General features: G+C 52.8%; 1 protein-coding gene and 1 pseudogene across 1 annotated transcript; one reads left to right on the top strand and one right to left on the bottom strand.

The window, feature by feature from the left end:
- Positions 1-2,623: 2,623 nt before the first annotated feature.
- LOC137459460 (olfactory receptor 14A16-like) lies at positions 2,624-3,556 on the bottom strand. The gene has a single exon (XM_068170377.1). The coding sequence runs from the start codon at positions 3,554-3,556 to the stop codon at positions 2,624-2,626; it is 933 nt and encodes a 310-aa protein (XP_068026478.1).
- An 8,968-nt stretch (positions 3,557-12,524) lies between these two features.
- LOC137459461 (nuclear pore complex protein Nup160 pseudogene) lies at positions 12,525-15,523 on the top strand (annotated as a pseudogene).
- Positions 15,524-17,118: the final 1,595 nt, after the last annotated feature.

Below are 17,118 nucleotides of genomic sequence, written 5' to 3'. Positions count from 1 at the left end.
AGTCAGCATGGCTTCACCAAGGGCAAATCCTGCCTGACCAACCTAGTGGCCTTCTATGAGCAGGTCACAACATTAATAGCTGAGGGGCGAGCAACTGATGTCATTTGCCTGGAGCTGAGCAAAGCCTTCGACACTGTCCCGCAACACATCCTGGTCTCCAGGCAGGTGACACATGGGTTTGATGGGTGACCACTAGATGGATAAAGAACTGGCTTGATAGCTGCACCCAAAGAGTGGCTGTCAATGGGTCCATGTCCCAGTGGAGGCCAGGGACAAGCAGAGTCCCTCAGGGATCAGTCCTGGGACCTGTCTTGTTCAACATCTTTGTGGGTGACATGGACAGTGGCATTGAGTGCACCCTCAGCAAGTTTGCTGATGACACCAAGCTGTGTGGTGCAGCAGACACACTGGAGGGAAGGGAGGCCATCCAGAGGGACCTGGACAGGCTGGAGAGGTGGGCACACACCAACCTCATGAAGTTCAATAAGACCAAGTGCAGGGTCTTGCATCTGGGTCGAGGCAATCCCAGGCACAAATACAGGCTAGGCAGTGACTGGCTGGAAAGTAGCCCTGAGGAGAGAGGCTTGGGGGTGCTGGGGGACAAAAAGCTCAACGTGACCTCTCAATGTGCACTTGCAGCCCGCAAAGCCAATCAGAGCCTGGGCTGCATCAGGAGAAGTGTGGCCAGCAGGTCGAGGGTGGTGATCCTCCCCCTCTACTCAGCCCTGGTGAGACCCCACCTGGAGTACTGTGTCCAGTTCTGGAGCCCCTATTGCAAGAGGGATGTGGAGGTGCTGGAAGGTGTCCAGAGAAGAGCCAGGAGGATGATCAGAGCGCTGGAGCACCTCTCCCATGAGGACAGACTGAAGGAGTTGGGGCTGTTCAGTCTGCAGAAGAGAAGGCTCCGAGGTGACCTGATTGTGGCCTTCCAGTATCTGAAGGGGGCCTACAGGAAGGCTGGGGAAGGACTTCTCAGGATCTCAGGTAGTGATAGGACTAGGGGGAATGGAATGAAGCTGGAGGTGGGGAGATTCAGGCTAGATGTGAGGAGGAGATTCTTCACCATGAGAGTGGTGAGACCCTGGAATGGGTTGTCCAGGGAGGTGGTTGAGGCCCTATCCCTGGGGGTGTTTAAGAGCAGGTTGGATGAGGCTCTGGGCAGCCTGATCTAGTGTGGGCTGTCCCTGCCCATGGCAGGGGGTTTGGAACTAGATGATCCTTGTGGTCCCTTCCAACCCTGAATGAAATTATGAAACTATGAAACACCTGCATATTCACATTCATAGAATCATAGAATCATACTCAATAAGGCTGAAAAAGACCTCAGAGATCATCAAGTCCAACCTGTCACCCATGACCTCATGACTACTAAACCATGGCTTCAAGTGCCACATCAAATCTCCTCTTGTACACTTCCAGGGACTGTGACTCCACCACCTCTCTGGGCAGCACATTCCAATGGCAAATTACTCTTTCTGGGAAGAACTTTCTCCTCTCCTCCAGCCTAAACTTCCCCAGGCACAGCTTGAGACTGTGTCCTCTTGTTCTGGTGCTGGTTGCCTGGGAGAAGAGACCAACCCCCTCCTGGCTACAACCTCCCCTCAGGTAGTTGTAGACAGCAATAATGTCTCTAAGCTTCCTCTTCTCCAGGCTAAACAACCCCAGCTCACTCAGCCTCTCCTTACAGGGCTGTGCTCAAGGCCTCTCCCCAGCCTCATTGCCCTTCTCTGGACACCTTCAAATCTCTCAATGTCCTTCTTAAACTGAGGGGCCCAGAACTGGACACAGGACTCAAGGTGCTGCCTAAACAGTGCAGAGTACAGGGGCACAATGACTTCCCTGCTCCTGCTGGCCATGCTATTTCTGATGCAGGCCAGGATGCCATTTGCCTTCTTGGGCCCCTGGGCACACTGCTGGCTCGTGTTCATCCAGCTGTCAATCAGTACCCCCAGGTCCCTTTCTGTCTGGTTGCTCTCCAGGCACTTGTTTCCTGCTGTTCTTGTCTGAGACAACTTCTTGGGCATGATTTTGGGAGAACCTCTGGAAGAAGGCCTTCAGACACTGCCCTGAGCAGATTACATCTTTTTTGTGGAACTGCTCTTCAGGCCATCTCTGTGCCAGCACTGCCCCTGGCCTGTCCCTGCCTGTAGTCCCAGCACTGCCACACAGCAGCACAGTGCCCAGTCTGACAGAGCACTCAGGCCTGGCCCCAACACAGAGGCTCAGTAGGAGAGTGCGGAAGGGAGGAAAGAGATGCTCAGGACAGCCCAACTGCTGGGGCTCCCTGGAACTGCTGCTGTACTGGGACTCTGCCCCTCCACCTCTGCACACAGGCACTGCCCTGCAGCTCCAGAGAAGGCTTGGAGGAAGGAGCTCAGAGAAACAAGTCCCTGCAGGGTGCCTTCTTGTGTTGAACACACAGGAAGCACAGCTCCTGATGTCTGCAGTCTCTGAGTCACACCAGACAGGCCAAGACTGAATCAGAAATGGTCTGGAGAAAGACACTTGTGGGGAAACAACATTCTCAGAATGGAACACCACCAGCAGCAGCCAAAAGCTGAGATGCCAGGCTGGGCCTGCACTGAGTGACATCAGAACTGCTCTGCAGGAGAAGACAAACAGTTTATTGCTTCTGAAGGCATCCAGTGATTAGTTTGCTCAGGGCAGCCTTGAGCTCCTGGTTCCTCAGGCTGTAGATGAGAGGGTTCAGTGCTGGAGGCACCACCGAGTACAGAACTGCCACCACCAGATCCAGGGATGGGGAAGAGATGGAGAGGGGCTTAAGATGGGCAAAAAATGAAGTGCTGACAAACAGGGAGACCACAGCCAGATGAGGGAGGCAGGTGGCAAAGGCTTTGTGGCGTCCCTGTTGAGAGGGGATCCTCAGCACAGCCCTGAAGATCTGCACATAGGACACCACAATGAACACAAAACAACTAAAAATTACAAAGACACTGAGCACAATTAGCCAAACTTCCCTGAGGTAGGAGCTGGAGCAGGAGAGCTTGAGGATCTGGGGGATTTCACAGAAGAACTGCTCCAGAGCATTGCCCTCGCAGAGGGGGAGTGAAAATGTATTGGCTGTGTTCAGCAGAGCATAGAGAAAGCCACAGGCCCAGGCAGCTGCTGCCATGTGGACACAAACTCTGCTGCCCAGAAGGGTCTCATAGTACAGGGGTCTGCAGATGGCAACATAGCGATCGTAGCACATGATGGTGAGAAGAAAATACTCCCCTACAATGAAGAAGAGAAAGGAAAAGAGCTGTGCAGAACATCCTTTGTAGGAGATTGTCCGGATATGCCATAGAGAATTAGCAAGTGATTTGGGGACAGTGGTGGAGATGGCACCCATGTCAAGGAGGGAGAGGTTGAGGAGGAAGAAGTACATGGGGGTGTGGAGATGGTGGTCACAGGCTATGGTGGTGATGATGAGGCCATTGCCCAGCAGGGCAGCCAGGTAGATGGCCATGAAGAGCCAGAAGTGTAGGAGCCGCAGCTGCTCTGTGTCTGTGAATGCCAGGAGGAGGAACTGGGTGATGGAGCTGCTGTTGAACATCTGCTGCCTCTGAGCATGGAGACCTGTCCAAGGAAGGAAAGACAATGACAAGTTAGGGCACACTTCTCTCAAGCTAACCATAACCCTCCTCCCTGAGCTGCATGAGGAAAGGATCAGCTCATTCCCATCACTACCAACCAATGGCAGGGTTTATCACAGCTTCAAATGCAGCAGGGACACAGAGTTACTATGAAGATGCCTCTGGTTTCAGAATAGAAAGTGACAAATCGGCCAATCCCAGAGAACAGGAGTCCCATGGACAGGTGGAGAAACAGGGACCAGCACTGCAGTGCTGCAGAGACAGTGAAGGGAAGAGAGGGGCTGAGGGTGAAGGCTTCTCCTTACCCACTTCTGCTCACTGTTGCTCACAGGATGGAACTGAAGGGCTTTGGTCATCCTTTTGTGTGAACACTCCAGGAGTCTTCAGCTGAACATCAGCTGCTGAGATGAAGATGCCCCCAGGAGCTACAGCTGCAGTGTCCTGCATCCACTGTGTCAGCGACTGCAGTGACTTCTCCAGCAAACTCTCAGCAATCTCCCAGTCCTGGCCACCTTGAAGCTCTCACTGCCTTTTTCATCTCCCTAAGATCCCCTGGCAGTGCCCTAAGCCCTGCTGTGCTGTGCAGAGGAGAAGCTCCTGGGTAGAGCTGTCTCTTTAAAGTGCTGCCTGCTTGCCAGCAACTCCCTCCAGCCCAGGAGTCTGGCCCAGCTCAGCAGCAAAGGACCAGCCCAAGGCATTTAATGACCTCTCTGCTGGCTATGGTGTTGAGTCGATGAGCCTCACAGACTGAAAGAAAGCTGAAAAAAACCTCTCAGGAGGTCATTATCAAGCTGCAAAGTTTACTGGAGTGTTAATGGGTCCCACTGAGGACCATCACTGACAAAGCCTCCCCAGGGGCTTGTTAGAGCAGAAAGCAAGAAGCAAGAACAGAAGAAAGCAAGAAGCAAGAACAGAAGAAAGCAAGGGCAAGACAATTCCAGAGTTGCTCTCATGCTGAGCAAATATGGATGGGTTTTCTCAATCCAAAGGGCCAAGTCCTGGTCTTCAGCTCCAGGGAAGGGAGATCCTGTCCCTCAGACACAGCTCACTGCTCTTCCTGGTGCAGTGGGATGTGAGGATGTGCGATGGCTGGAGCAGGTCTATGGTGTGACACTGCTGGTTGGGGCAAGGAGGCAATGAGGTCTTTGTCAATGAAGTTCAGCTACCTTCTGGTTGCAGAGACAATGGTCACAGCCACGGTGATGAAGAGGTCATCTCTGATGAGTACTTTCAGCTTCGTCATGGACCTCAGGTGTCCCCACCACAGCCTGTCCTATAGTGTCCCATATCTACACCTCTTCCTTTGAAGACACCCAGTGCTCTTTCTAGGTTCACCTCTGTATTTCACCACCCTCAGTGGTATCTCTCCATCCTTCCTCCCTGTCTCTTCCTTGAAAGAGAAACCCAAGGGCTGGGCCAGTCTCCCTCTGAGTGCCCTTGTGTACCACAGCACTGCCTTTGTGTGTGTAGTGGTTTGAGCCTTAACTGAGAATTAAAAGCTCAAATGGGGAAAAGGCTGAGAATCTCTTCCCCACTTCCCCCCCACCTCCTCCCTCCAAACAGGGAGAGGAGGGAAAAAAAAGGTAAGGAGCAAACCCACTAAGCAACAATCTGGAGTCAGCTTGGAAGTAGAGAGGCAAGTAATTTTTATTTTTCCTTAAAAAAAAAAATATATATATATATATAGCAATAACAGGGAAAAAAAAGGTTCACAAGGGCAAGGAACAAAAATGGATGGGAGGGGGATAGAAAAAGAATAATACAAAACCAGTCTGTCTCTGGGAAGGCGCAGAGGCAGCAGGGAGAAGGATCAGGTCCGGCCACGTGGCTGAGGATCAGGAGAGCAGCTGCAGTAGCTCTCATCCAGCAGAGGCAGGAGCTAAAAAGGAGATCCAACAGCTATGAGGTCCTGCTTTTCTATACCCTTGCTGGGCAGGGAGGGGGGAGTGGAACAGACTCAGCTTTCCTAGGGGGGAGACGCCCTTCAGGGAGTGTAAAGTACCCGCAAGCCCTCCACCCTGCTTTCTTATTTTGTTTTCAGAAAAAGGTGTTAACCCACCACAATCCACCCCTCTGTTCCACTTCCTCTCTCCTGCCACAGCCCCTTTATGTGATTTTGACATATGGTATTTGAATCCTTGGTGCAAGTCTCTTGCTATCCCGGCTTGCTCTCTCCCAGGGCAGTCTCTCTCTCTGCTGATGGTCACTGTAGGTGGTGCTTGAACTGGGCAGGCATGTGGAGAAGAATCAGGAATCAGTCTGTCTTTGAAAGGGAAAGGAAAAAGTCAGGAACAGTCTGTTGCTGTATGGACATAGGGAACAGTCTGTTGCTGTAGGGACATCAGGAACGGGTACAGGTGAGATGATGCTCTTTGGGTTGGTGTGCAGTTGGGTCCTGGATGCTGGGCTGGTATTAAACTAGGATGGAGAAACTTAGAACAACTTATAAATATTCACATAATTACATTGATGAGTGTTGCCTCCTCTGAGTTCATCCTCTCTCAGCCAGAGTCACGTTCTGCTGTGGGATACACTGAATGTCCCCAGTTTCTAACATAACCCAGTACGTGTGACCAGGCCCCTCAGCCGAGACCACCCCTCGGGTTGGTTTGCCCCCACCAGCAGCAGGGAAAACCCACACTGACTTCCCCAGCAGGTTCTTCTCAGCAATCACAGGAACTCCATCTCCATCCACTGTTTGCAGCAGGTCGGACTGGGCAGGACCAGCTCGGTTCACAGATCCTCTGCTGTTCACTAACCAAGTGGCTTGAGCTAGGTGCTTTTCCCAGTTCCTGAAGGTTCCACCCCCCATGGCTTTTAGGGTGGTCTTTAGCAAGCCATTGTAGCGCTCGACCTTCCCTGCAGCTGGTGCATGGTATGGGATGTGGTAAATCCACTCAATCCCATGTTCCTTTGCCCAGTCCCTTATGACATGGTTCCTGAAGTGGGTTCCATTGTCTGATTCAATCCTCCCGGGGGTGCCGTGTCTCCACAGGATATGTCTCTCTAGGCCCAGGATGGTGTTGCGAGCAGTGGCATGAGGAACTGGATAGGTCTCCAGACACCTTGTACTTGCCTCCACCATGGTCAGTACGTACTGCTTGCCACTGTGAGACCGAGGAAGGGTGATGTAGTCGATCTGCCAGGCCTCTCCATATTTATATTTCGACCATCTCCCCCCATACCACAGAGGCTTCATGCTCTTGGCCTGCTTGATGGTAGCACAGATGTCACACTCATGGATGACCTGTGAGATGGCCTCCATAGAGATGTCCACAGCTCTGTCCCGAGCCCACCGGTATGTGGCATCTCTCCCTTGGTGGCCAGAAGTGTCATGGGCCCAGCGAGCTAAGAACAGCTCACCCTTGTGTTCCCAGTCCAAGTCTATTTGGGAGATCTTAGCAGCCAGGTCTGCTTGGTGGTTGTGCTTGTGCTCCTCTGTGGCTCTGCTCTTGGGGATGTGTGCATCGATGTGCCGTACCTTGGTTGGCAGCCTGTCCAGGCGGGCGGCGATGTCTTGCCACAGGTCAGCGGCCCAAACAGGCTTCCCTTTTCTCTGCCACCCGTTCCTCCTCCATTCCTTCAGCCGCCCCCACAAGGCGTTGGCTACCATCCAGGAGTCAGTGTAGAGGTACAGCACTGGCCAGTTCTCTCGTTCTGCTATATCCAGGGCCAGCTGGACAGCTTTTACCTCTGCATACTGACTGGATTCACCTTCTCCATCCCTTGCTTCTGCCACTTGCCTTGTTGAGCTCCAGACAGCTGCCTTCCACCTCCGCTTGCTTCCTACAAGCCGGCAGGACCCATCTGTAAATAAAGCATAGCCCTTCTCGTTGTCAGGGAGATCGTTATATGGGGGAGCCTCCTCAGCACGGGTCACTGTCTGCTCTGGTGGCATTCCAAAGTCAGCACCCTCTGGCCAGTTAGTGATCACTTCCACTATGCCAGGGTGTTCGAAGGACCCCATCCGAGCTCGCTGAGTTATCAGGGGCATCCACTTACTCCAGGTAGCATCTGTGGCATGATGTGGGCTTGAGCCTCTCCCTTTGAACATCCAGGTCAGGACTGGAAGTCTTGGAGCTAGAAATAGAGGTGACTCAGTCCCAATTACCTCAGAGGCAGCCCGGACGCCCTCATAGGCAGCTAGGATTTCCTTCTCTGTCGCAGTGTAGTTGGCCTCAGAGCCTTTGTACCCCTTACTCCAGAAACCTAGGGGCCTGCCCCTGGTTTCACCAGGAGCCTTCTGCCACAAGCTCCATGTAGGACCATTCTCACCAGCCGCAGTGTACAGCACATTCTTGATCTCTGGCCCAGTTCAAACAGGCCCCAGAGCCATAGCATGGACCACCTCTCGTTTGATCTGGTCAAACGCCACCTGCTGCTCAGGTCCCCACACAAAATCATTTTTCTTCCTTGTTACATGGAAGAGAGGCTTCACAATTTGACTGTACCCGGGAATGTGCCTTTACCAGAAGCCCACAAGCCCCAAAAACGACTGTGTCTCTTTCTTGTTCATGGGCTGCACCATAGTGGCTACCCTGTTCACCACCTCCTGAGGGATGTGGCGACGGCCATCCTGCCATTGAACACCCAGGAACTGGATCTCCCTGGCAGGCCCTTTCACCTTGCTTCTCTTGATGGCAAAGCCAGCCTCCAGCAGGATGTCAATTATCCTCTTACCCTTCTGGTAAACTTCCTCTGCTGTCTCACCCCATAAAATGATGTCATCAATGAACTGCAGATGCTCAGGAGCTCCACCTTTCTCCAAGGCAGTCTGGATCACCTCACGGCAGATGGTTGAGCTATGGACCCAGCCCTGAGGTAACCGATTCCATTGGCACTGTACTCCCCTCCAGGTGAAAGCAAACTGTGGCCGGCGTTCTTCTGCAATGGGAATGGAGAAAAAGGCATTAGCAATGTCAATTGTGGCATACCACTTGGCCACCTTCAATTCCAGCTCGTACTGGAGCTCCAGCATGTCCAGCATGGCAGTGCTGATCGGAGGAGTCACTTCATTCAGCCCACGGTAGTCCACGGTCAGTCTCCATTCCCCATTTGCCTTCTGCACTGGCCATATCGGGCTGTTGAAGGGGGAGTGAGCCTTGCTGATCACGCTCTGGCTCTCCAGTCGTCGAATCAGTTGGTGTATGGGGTGCAGAGAGTCTCTGTTGGTCCTGTATTGCCTGCGATGTACTATGCGAGAGGCAATAGGTAACTTCAAATCCTGCACCTTATGACTGCCCACTACGGAGGCGTCATCTGAAAGCTCGGGCATGGTGGACAGCTGTTCTTTGCCTGCAGTCTCTACAGCTGCCACCCCAAACGCCCACTTGTGCCCCCTAGGGTCCTTGAAGCATCCCTCCCGCAGAAAGTCAATGCCAAGAATGCAAGGTGCATCTGGACCAGTCACTATGTCGTGCTTTCCCCATTCATTCCCGGTCAGGCTTATCTCAGCTTGCAGTACAGTCAAGTCTTGTGAGCCTCCTGTGACTCCCTGAATGTTTATGGGCTCAGCCCCTTTGTACCCCGATGGTATCAGGGTGCATTGGGCCCCTGTGTCCACCAGAGCTCGGTACTTCAGGGCTTCTGAAGTGCCAGGCCATTTCACGTACACATCCCAGTATACTCTGTTATCCCTGGCCTCCACCTGGCTGGAGGTAGGGCACCTCTAATGCTGGCGGCAATGTCCACACTTGTCACATGGTCCTGTGTTACTAGGGGAAGGGTCTCTTGAGCGAGAGGGACCACTCCAGGAAACTGGGGCAGCTCTTCTCCTAGATGAGTTATCCCCGTGGTGCCCACCTTGCAGTTCCCGCACCCTGTTCCAGAGGGCAGAGGTGGGTTGGCCATGCCAGGTGTCCATGTCCTCTCCATGGTCACAGAGGAACTTCCACAGAGACCCCCTTGACATTCCCCGATTGGCTTGGGGTGATCTCCTAGGGGAAGGTCGCCTGTTCCTGATTGCTGAAACCTGGACCCATTCTGAAGGAGAAGGGGAAAAGGAGGCATCGCTCCCCTTTTTCAGTTCAGACATGGAGGTCTTGATCTCTTTGACAATGTCTTTAGCCATATTTTCTATGTCTGAGATCAGGGGTTTCTGATTTACGCTGTCCTCATATTCCCTTAAATCATTGGCAAACTCACAGACAGTTTTAGGACTTCCATCCTGTCCAGTCAAGAGTATCCCTCCTAATGTGTGAGCATATTTCTGAGGAGCACCCTGGGTGAGTTTCTTTACAAAGGGCCGTCTCATGGGCACCTCATCTGGGTCCGAAGGGAGCTGGCCATCCCCATAAATTATTTCCATCACGGCCATCTGCCTCAGATACCGAATGCCCTGTTCCATAGTTGTCCATCTAACTGGGGCCCAGGGCAGGTCATCTCTTGAGCGGTACCGGCTCTTGATGGCGTTCAGAATCCGGGCCCAGAGAGTGTGTATTCCATCAAGTTTGGCTAACTCTTTGTCCAGACCAGCATCACGAGTCAGGGAGCCTAAAAGTTTTGCCTCCCTCTTATCCAGGTCCACTGTGTCCACCCCCTCGTCCCAGCATCTCAGGGCCCAGCTTAGTATTGGCTCACCCTCTTTCCTGGCGTAGTCCAGACGAGTTTGCCTTAGTTCCTTTCTGGGCAGCGATGTAACAGTTATTTCCTGGTCTGAATCATCTTCATCCACCGCTGGGTTCTGTGAGGTGCTGGGGCCTGCTGAGGTTCCTTCCTCACCATCTGTGCTTGGCGATGATTTTTGATTTCTTTTCCTGCGTGTGGTGACCGGTGCTAGAGAGACTGCATTGGCAGGAGCATCAGGGGTCAACTGTGGGACTGCTGGTGGTGGGGCAAACCCTTGTGCCTGGGGCTCAGGCTGAGAGCTGGCACAGTCATTACAACCCGACCCCTCCCTCTTTGTGTCTACAGAGTGCTTACAATGCCCACAGCAGACAAGCCCCCAGTCATTAAAGAGCACAAAGGAGTGTGTTATCACCCTCCAAACAGCTCTTAATGGGTTAGCTAGTCCTCCACCCAACACGGTCCCAGCAAATGCCACTATAAGGATTACATTTAGGCATATGGAGCATATTGCAACGTAGAGCAATTTTCCATCACAGGCACTTTTATCTACACCATTGGTTTCATAACTTGCTTCAGGAAAGTTTCCTATGTTAGAAAAGTTACCACTGACAGTGAAATTCAATGAATTCAAGAGATACATGCCTAACTTAATTGGTAAAGTTTTTATCCACTTGATCAGCATCTCTATCATTAACCACACCACGTGGTAAGTTATTAATTTGTAGATGTGGGTCCAAAAGATCCAGCCAAAAGCCCATGAAAAGGCTTGGACCATCAGGTTCTTTAAAATTGCCATTTCTACTTCAAGCTCCTTTTTCAGAAAAAAGTATTGCTTTCCCAATACAAGATCAATTTCCAAGCCCCACGTTGGAGGCGCCAAAAATTGTAGTGGTTTGAGCCTTAACTGAGAGTTAAAAGCTCAAATGGGGAAAAGGCTGAGAATCTCTTCCCCACTTCCCCCCCACCTCCTCCCTCCAAACAGGGAGAGGAGGGAAAAAAAAGGTAAGGAGCAAACCCACTAAGCAACAATCTGGAGTCAGCTTGGAAGTAGAGAGGCAAGTAATTTTTATTTTTCCTTAAAAAAAAAAATATATATATATATAGCAATAACAGGGAAAAAAAAGGTTCACAAGGGCAAGGAACAAAAATGGATGGGAGGGGGATAGAAAAAGAATAATACAAAACCAGTCTGTCTCTGGGAAGGCGCAGAGGCAGCAGGGAGAAGGATCAGGTCCGGCCACGTGGCTGAGGATCAGGAGAGCAGCTGCAGTAGCTCTCATCCAGCAGAGGCAGGAGCTAAAAAGGAGATCCAACAGCTATGAGGTCCTGCTTTTTTATACCCTTGCTGGGCAGGGAGGGGGGAGTGGAACAGACTCAGCTTTCCTAGGGGGGAGACGCCCTTCAGGGAGTGTAAAGTACCCGCAAGCCCTCCACCCTGCTTTCTTCTTTTGTTTTCAGAAAAAGGTGTTAACCCACCACAGTGTGATGAAGAGGTTATTAATACATGAATACAAAATATCATAGAATCATAGAATCACAGAAGCAATAAGGTTGGAAGAGACCTCAAAGATCATCAAGTCCAACCTGTCAACACAGACCCCATGACTAACTAAACCATGGCCTCAAGTGCCACGTCCAATCCCCTCTTGAACACCACCAGGGATGGTGACTCCACCACCTCCCTGGGCAGCACATTCCAATGGCTAACAACTCTCTCTGGGAAGAACTTTCTCCTCACCTCAAGCCTAAACTTCCCCTGGTGCAGCTTGAGACTATGTCCTCTTGTTCTGGTGCTGGTTGCCTGGAGAAAAGACCAACCCCCACCTGGCTACAACCTCCCTTCAGGTAGTTGTAGAGAGCAATAAGGTCACCCCTGAGCCTCCTCTTCTCCAGGCTAAACAACCCCAGCTCCCTCAGCCTCTCCTCATAGGGCTTGCTTATTTCTGCACAGCTGTGAACCATAGAATGAACATGAAGCACACAGAGTCATCACCACGCTCTGCCTCATTAGGCTTTCTTCTGGTGACTATTTCCCCTTACTGGAAATCCAGCTGCACACAAGCCTTAAGCCTTTTATTTTTTTTTGCAGTGGTAGCTAGGTGCTCTTGAGGACATCAGTAAGCATCTGTCTGCAGCTTTAATGTCTCTGGAAAGTCAGCTTGAGCCATTTGAAGGTAAATGTACCTTCAAATGGGCAGGACAAGTTTGCATGCCATGCTTGAAGGACAGTATGTTGCACCCTACAGTAGTTAGATCACACAATCCCAGCATGGTGGAGGTTGCAAGGGACCTCTGGGGATCCTCTATAGCCCACGCACTCCTGCTAAAGCAGGGCACCACAGCAGCTTGCCCAGGATCACAATGTCCAGGTGGGTTTGGAATCTCTCCAGAGAAGGAGACTCCACAGCCTCTCCAGACAGCCTGCTCTAGCACCCTCACACCAAAGCTTTTCTTCATGGTTATGTGAAAATTCTTGGGTTCCCATTGCCCCTTCTCCTGTCACTGGGCACCACTGACAAGAGTCTGGCTCCATCCTCTTGCTCCACACCCTTTAGCTCTTGCTGAGCATTGACCAGATCCCCTCTGGGGCTGTTCGTCTCCAGACTCAGCAGCCCCAGGGCTCTCAGCCTTTCCTCCTCGGAGATGCTCCAGGCCCCTCAGCATCTTTGTAGCCTCTGCTGGACTCTGTCCAGTAGTTCCCTGTCTCTCCTGTACTGGCAAGCCCAGAACTGGATCCAGTGCTCTAGATGTTGCCTCACTAGGGCAGAGGGAAATGAGAACTTGACCTGCTGCCCACACTGTTCTTAATGCACCCTGGAAGACCATTGGTCTTCTGGTCCACAAGGCCACTCTGCTGGCTCATGGTGAACTTGTCCACCAGTACTCCTAGGTCCTTCTTGTAGCCAGGACCACTCCCTCACAGCTTCATATGAGTCCCTACTCACAATTCAGGCATCTGTTAGTGTGGGAAGAGGAAGTACATTTTGTCACCTACAGGTTTTTAGTGATGCTAGCAAGCAAAAGCCAATCCATGTCATGAGCTGGAAAGATCGGTTCTGCAACTCAGTTCTGCACACATCACTGACAACGCAGGAATTGACACATGGCAATGCCCCTGAAGCTGAAAATCAGCAGACCTGAGACTGATCACAGTGGCTGTCATGCTGAACTGAAACTGATGGCATCGATCTGAGGCTGATCGCACATGAATGTCGCTATAAGGCATCTGAATTAGGACTGAGTGTTGCTTAATTGCTGTGTGACTAGGAAACACGTTCACATGGGTTTATGTGCTAGCTCACCAGAATGTCATAGTGGAGTAATAATCTCAAATGGTTAAAGGGAAGGTTAAAATGGATTATAGCATAAAAGTCACTTTCATTTTTATGTTATAAAACCAAAAAAGGGGGAGATCAGGTATGATGTCACAAGAAAGAATTGTTAAAGCATGTCAATTTTTAAGTTTTTTCATTTTATATGTGCTGGGTTTAGTGTGGTTTAACAAAACTTATGGAGGATTTAAAAATTTTCATGGCCTTACTCGGGAGGAATTTGAAAAGACAAACTTAACATCAGAATATATGGCCAAGAGTTGGAACAATTGGACTCAGTATCTTCCCAGGGCTGGCCCCTGACTCGGTCGCCTCAGTTGCATGGCTGAGCAGTGAGGGGGAAGCTCTCTTTGCTCTGCCCTCAACATCTGGAGGGATCTTTGTCCTTAAGCTGCCTCCTCATGATGCACCTGGAATGGTTTTGGTGGTGCAGCTGAAGCAGAGCTCGGTGATGCAGCGTCTCCTGACTGGCTGGATGCCAACTGCCATCAGAGGTGACTGTGGGCCCTCTGACCTGCCTGTCAGCCTCTCCGTGCACTGCCTGGAGCATGATGCCTTCCTCTTTGCCCTGTGCCAGGAGCATAAACATCAGATGTGGTCCTACAAGGATCAGATGTGTCCGATGGTTGCAGACCTGCTGGAGTTCATGCCGGTCAGCAGGGACCTGGAGCTTGCAGCTGGGACCGGCCACCACCTGCAACTGGCCTTCTCCCAGTGCCCGGGGCTTTACCTGGGTGTCTACATGCATGCGCCCAAGAGAGGACAGTTTTGTGTCTTCCAGTTGGTGAGCATCGAGAGCAGCTGCTACAGCCTGGACCACATTTCCTCCTTCTTCTCCTCCCAGGAGACTCTTGTTGACTTTGCCTTAACCTCGGCCAAGATCTGGGCACTGTGGCACAAGGAGAAGAACCAAACAGTTGTGAAATACATCAACTTCGAGCAAAATGTGGCAGGCCAGTGGAACCAGGTCTTTGTGCAGCCTCTGCCTGAGGAGGAGGTGACAGTTCAACATGATCAGGACCCCAGGGAGACCTACCTGGAGTATCTCTTCATGCCTGGGCGCTTCAGCAACACAGCTATCCAGAAGGCTCTGCAGATCTTTTCTCAAGGAACAGAGAGGCACATGGATCTGACATGGGATGAGTTAAAAAAGGAGGTTACCTTGGCTGTGGAAAGTGAGTTCCCAGGCAGTGTGATAGAGTATGAGTGCTCACCAGAGGAGTTCTGGCAGCTGCAGGTGGAGTTCTGGTCCAAGTTCTACACCTGCTGCCTTCAGTACCAGGAAGAAATCTCACAGCCTCTGGTCCTGCTCTTCAACCCTTACACCAGCATGGTTTGCCTGCTGAAGAAGGGCTCTGTGCCTTTCCTCATGCCCTGTCCCTGGGTGGACCATCTTTATCTCCTCTCCAATGAGCACCTCCTGACTGAGGATGCTGCTGCTATCTTTGATGATTTGGAGATGCCTCATGATGTTGTCTGTCTTGTCCAGTGCCTTCACCTTGGGAATCAATTTCCATGGACATGGCCTTCAGCATGGAAATGGCCTGCTCCCACCTCCAGCCTCCAGAAAAGGCTGTAGAGCAGATCCTGAAGGACTTGATAGCTAATGACACAGAAAGTGTGATAGAGGAGATCCACAGCAAACTGCAGGAGATCAGGACCCCCATCCATGCCATTCAGGTGCTCATCCAAGAGATGGACTATGAGATGGACACCGACATGGAGAGAGCTCCTCACCTAAACCTGCAGCTGCACCTCAGCCAACTGTACAGCAGCAGCACGGCTGGCAGTGTGCTGTGCTGGGGAGTCTGTAAGATTGCTACCATCCACTTCCTCATCTGCCAAGACCTGCTGATTCTCCAGCAGCTCTTACTGAGGCTGGGAGATGCTATGGTTTGGGGAGGGGGCCAACTCTTCCAGTCTCAGCAGGACCTGCTGCCCCACACCACTCCCCTCCTGCTCTCCTACTACCTGATCAGGTGGGCAAGCCAGTGCCTGGCCTTGGACGTCCCCGTTGACACGCTGCAAGTAACCACAATGCCTCTTCTGGTTCTAAATGTGGCTTCCTCCTGAACCCACCTGAAATATCCTTCCCTGGCATGAAAGGCTGCTGTTTGCTGTGGGAATATCACTCCAGGAGTCAGGTTGTGCTGGGAAAGGTTCATTTTGGTGTTTTTTTTTCCTTCCACGTGTTAAGCTGACTCTGCCATGTGCTAATTCCACCCTGCCAGGCCTGGCTGTTCCCTGCTGTTGCCTTCTCCAGCTGTAGGAGTTGAACAATGAGCACAATTAAAGCAGGAGGTGTTTTGTTGTCTCTTCATAATTTTTTTTTCCCAGGTGACTGGAAACTGGCCAGTGTGGTCCCCATCCACAAGAAGGGTCGGATGGAGGAACCTGGAAACTCCAGGCCAGCCAGCCTGACCTCAGTGCAAGGGAAAGTGATGGAGCATGACAGTGGTTGCCAGCTTCAGTTCCAGCTGGGCCTTTGCCTCCCTAATTTTATTCCTACATAATCTAACAGCTTCCTTGAACATACCTCGAGAAGCCTTCCCCTCCTTCCAAAGGTGATACAGCCTCTTCTTCCCCCTTAAATCCTCCAGGAGCTGCTTGCTCATCCAGGCTGGTCGCCTTCCCCGCCGGCTTGCCTTTCGGCACGTGGGAACTGCCAATTCCTGTGCCTTCAAGAGCTCCTGTTTGAAGTAGGTCCAACCCTCCTGAGCCCTTTGGTTCATGAGGGCTGGTACCCAGGGGACTTTGCAGACAAGTTTCTTAAATAGGCTGAAGTTTGCCCTTCGGAAGTCCAACGTGAAGGTTCTGTTGGGCTGGGGGCAGGGATGGGGCCAGGGCTGGGGCAGTGTTGGGGCTGGGCTGAGGCTGGGGCAGGGCTAGGGCTGGGATGGGGCCGGGGCTGGGGCAGGGATGGGGCTGGGGTAAGACTGGTCTGTGACTGGGCTGGGGCTGGGGCAGGACTGGTCTGGGACTGGGCTGGGGGCTGGCTGGGGCTGGGGCTGGCCATGGGGCTGAGGCCAGGGCTGGGGTCGTGGCTGGGGCTGGAGCAGGACTGTTCTGGGGGCTGGGGCTGGGCTGGGGGAAGGGCTGGGGCTGGGGCTGGGTCCGGGGCTGGGTCCGGGGCTGGGGCAGGGCTGGGGCTGGGCTGCGGTAGGGAGCGTTGTCTGGGCTGGGGCTGGGCTGGGGCTGGGCTGAGGCTGGGTTGGGGCTGGGGCTGGGCTGGGGCAGGGCTGGTTCCGGGGCTGGGGCAGGTCTGTGGGCTGGGCTGTGGTTGGGCAGGGTGCAGGAGCCAGGGCTGGGGCTGGGGCTGGGGCAGGGTTGGGCTGGAGGCTGGGCTGGGGCTGAGGCTGGGCTGGGGCCAGGGATGGGGGCTGGGCTGGGGCTGGGCTGGGGCTGGATTGGGGCAGGGCTGTGGCAGGTCTGGGACTGGGCTGGGGGCAGGGCTGGGGCTGGGGGCTGGTACCGGGGCTGGTCTGCGCCTGGGATGGGGCAGGGCTGGGGCAGGGCCGAGGCCAGGGCTGAGGCCGGGGCTGGGCTGGGGCTGTGCTGGGGCCTGGGGCAGGGGCTGGGCTGGGGTTGGGGCTGGTGCTGGGGGCAGGGCTGGGGCTGGGGCT

This window comes from Melanerpes formicivorus, unplaced genomic scaffold (assembly GCF_026170545.1).
Source record: "Melanerpes formicivorus ecotype bairdi unplaced genomic scaffold, bMelFor1.0.p_v2 SCAF_361, whole genome shotgun sequence".
Taxonomy (NCBI): domain Eukaryota; kingdom Metazoa; phylum Chordata; class Aves; order Piciformes; family Picidae; genus Melanerpes; species Melanerpes formicivorus.
Note: the sequence above shows the minus strand (reverse complement) of the source record. Positions and strands in the feature narration are given on the sequence as shown.

Coding starts and splice junctions, on each gene's coding strand:
- LOC137459460 (XM_068170377.1), bottom strand. CDS start 3,556: ATGTTCAACAGCAGCTCCATCACCCAGTTCCTCCTCCTGGCATTCACA.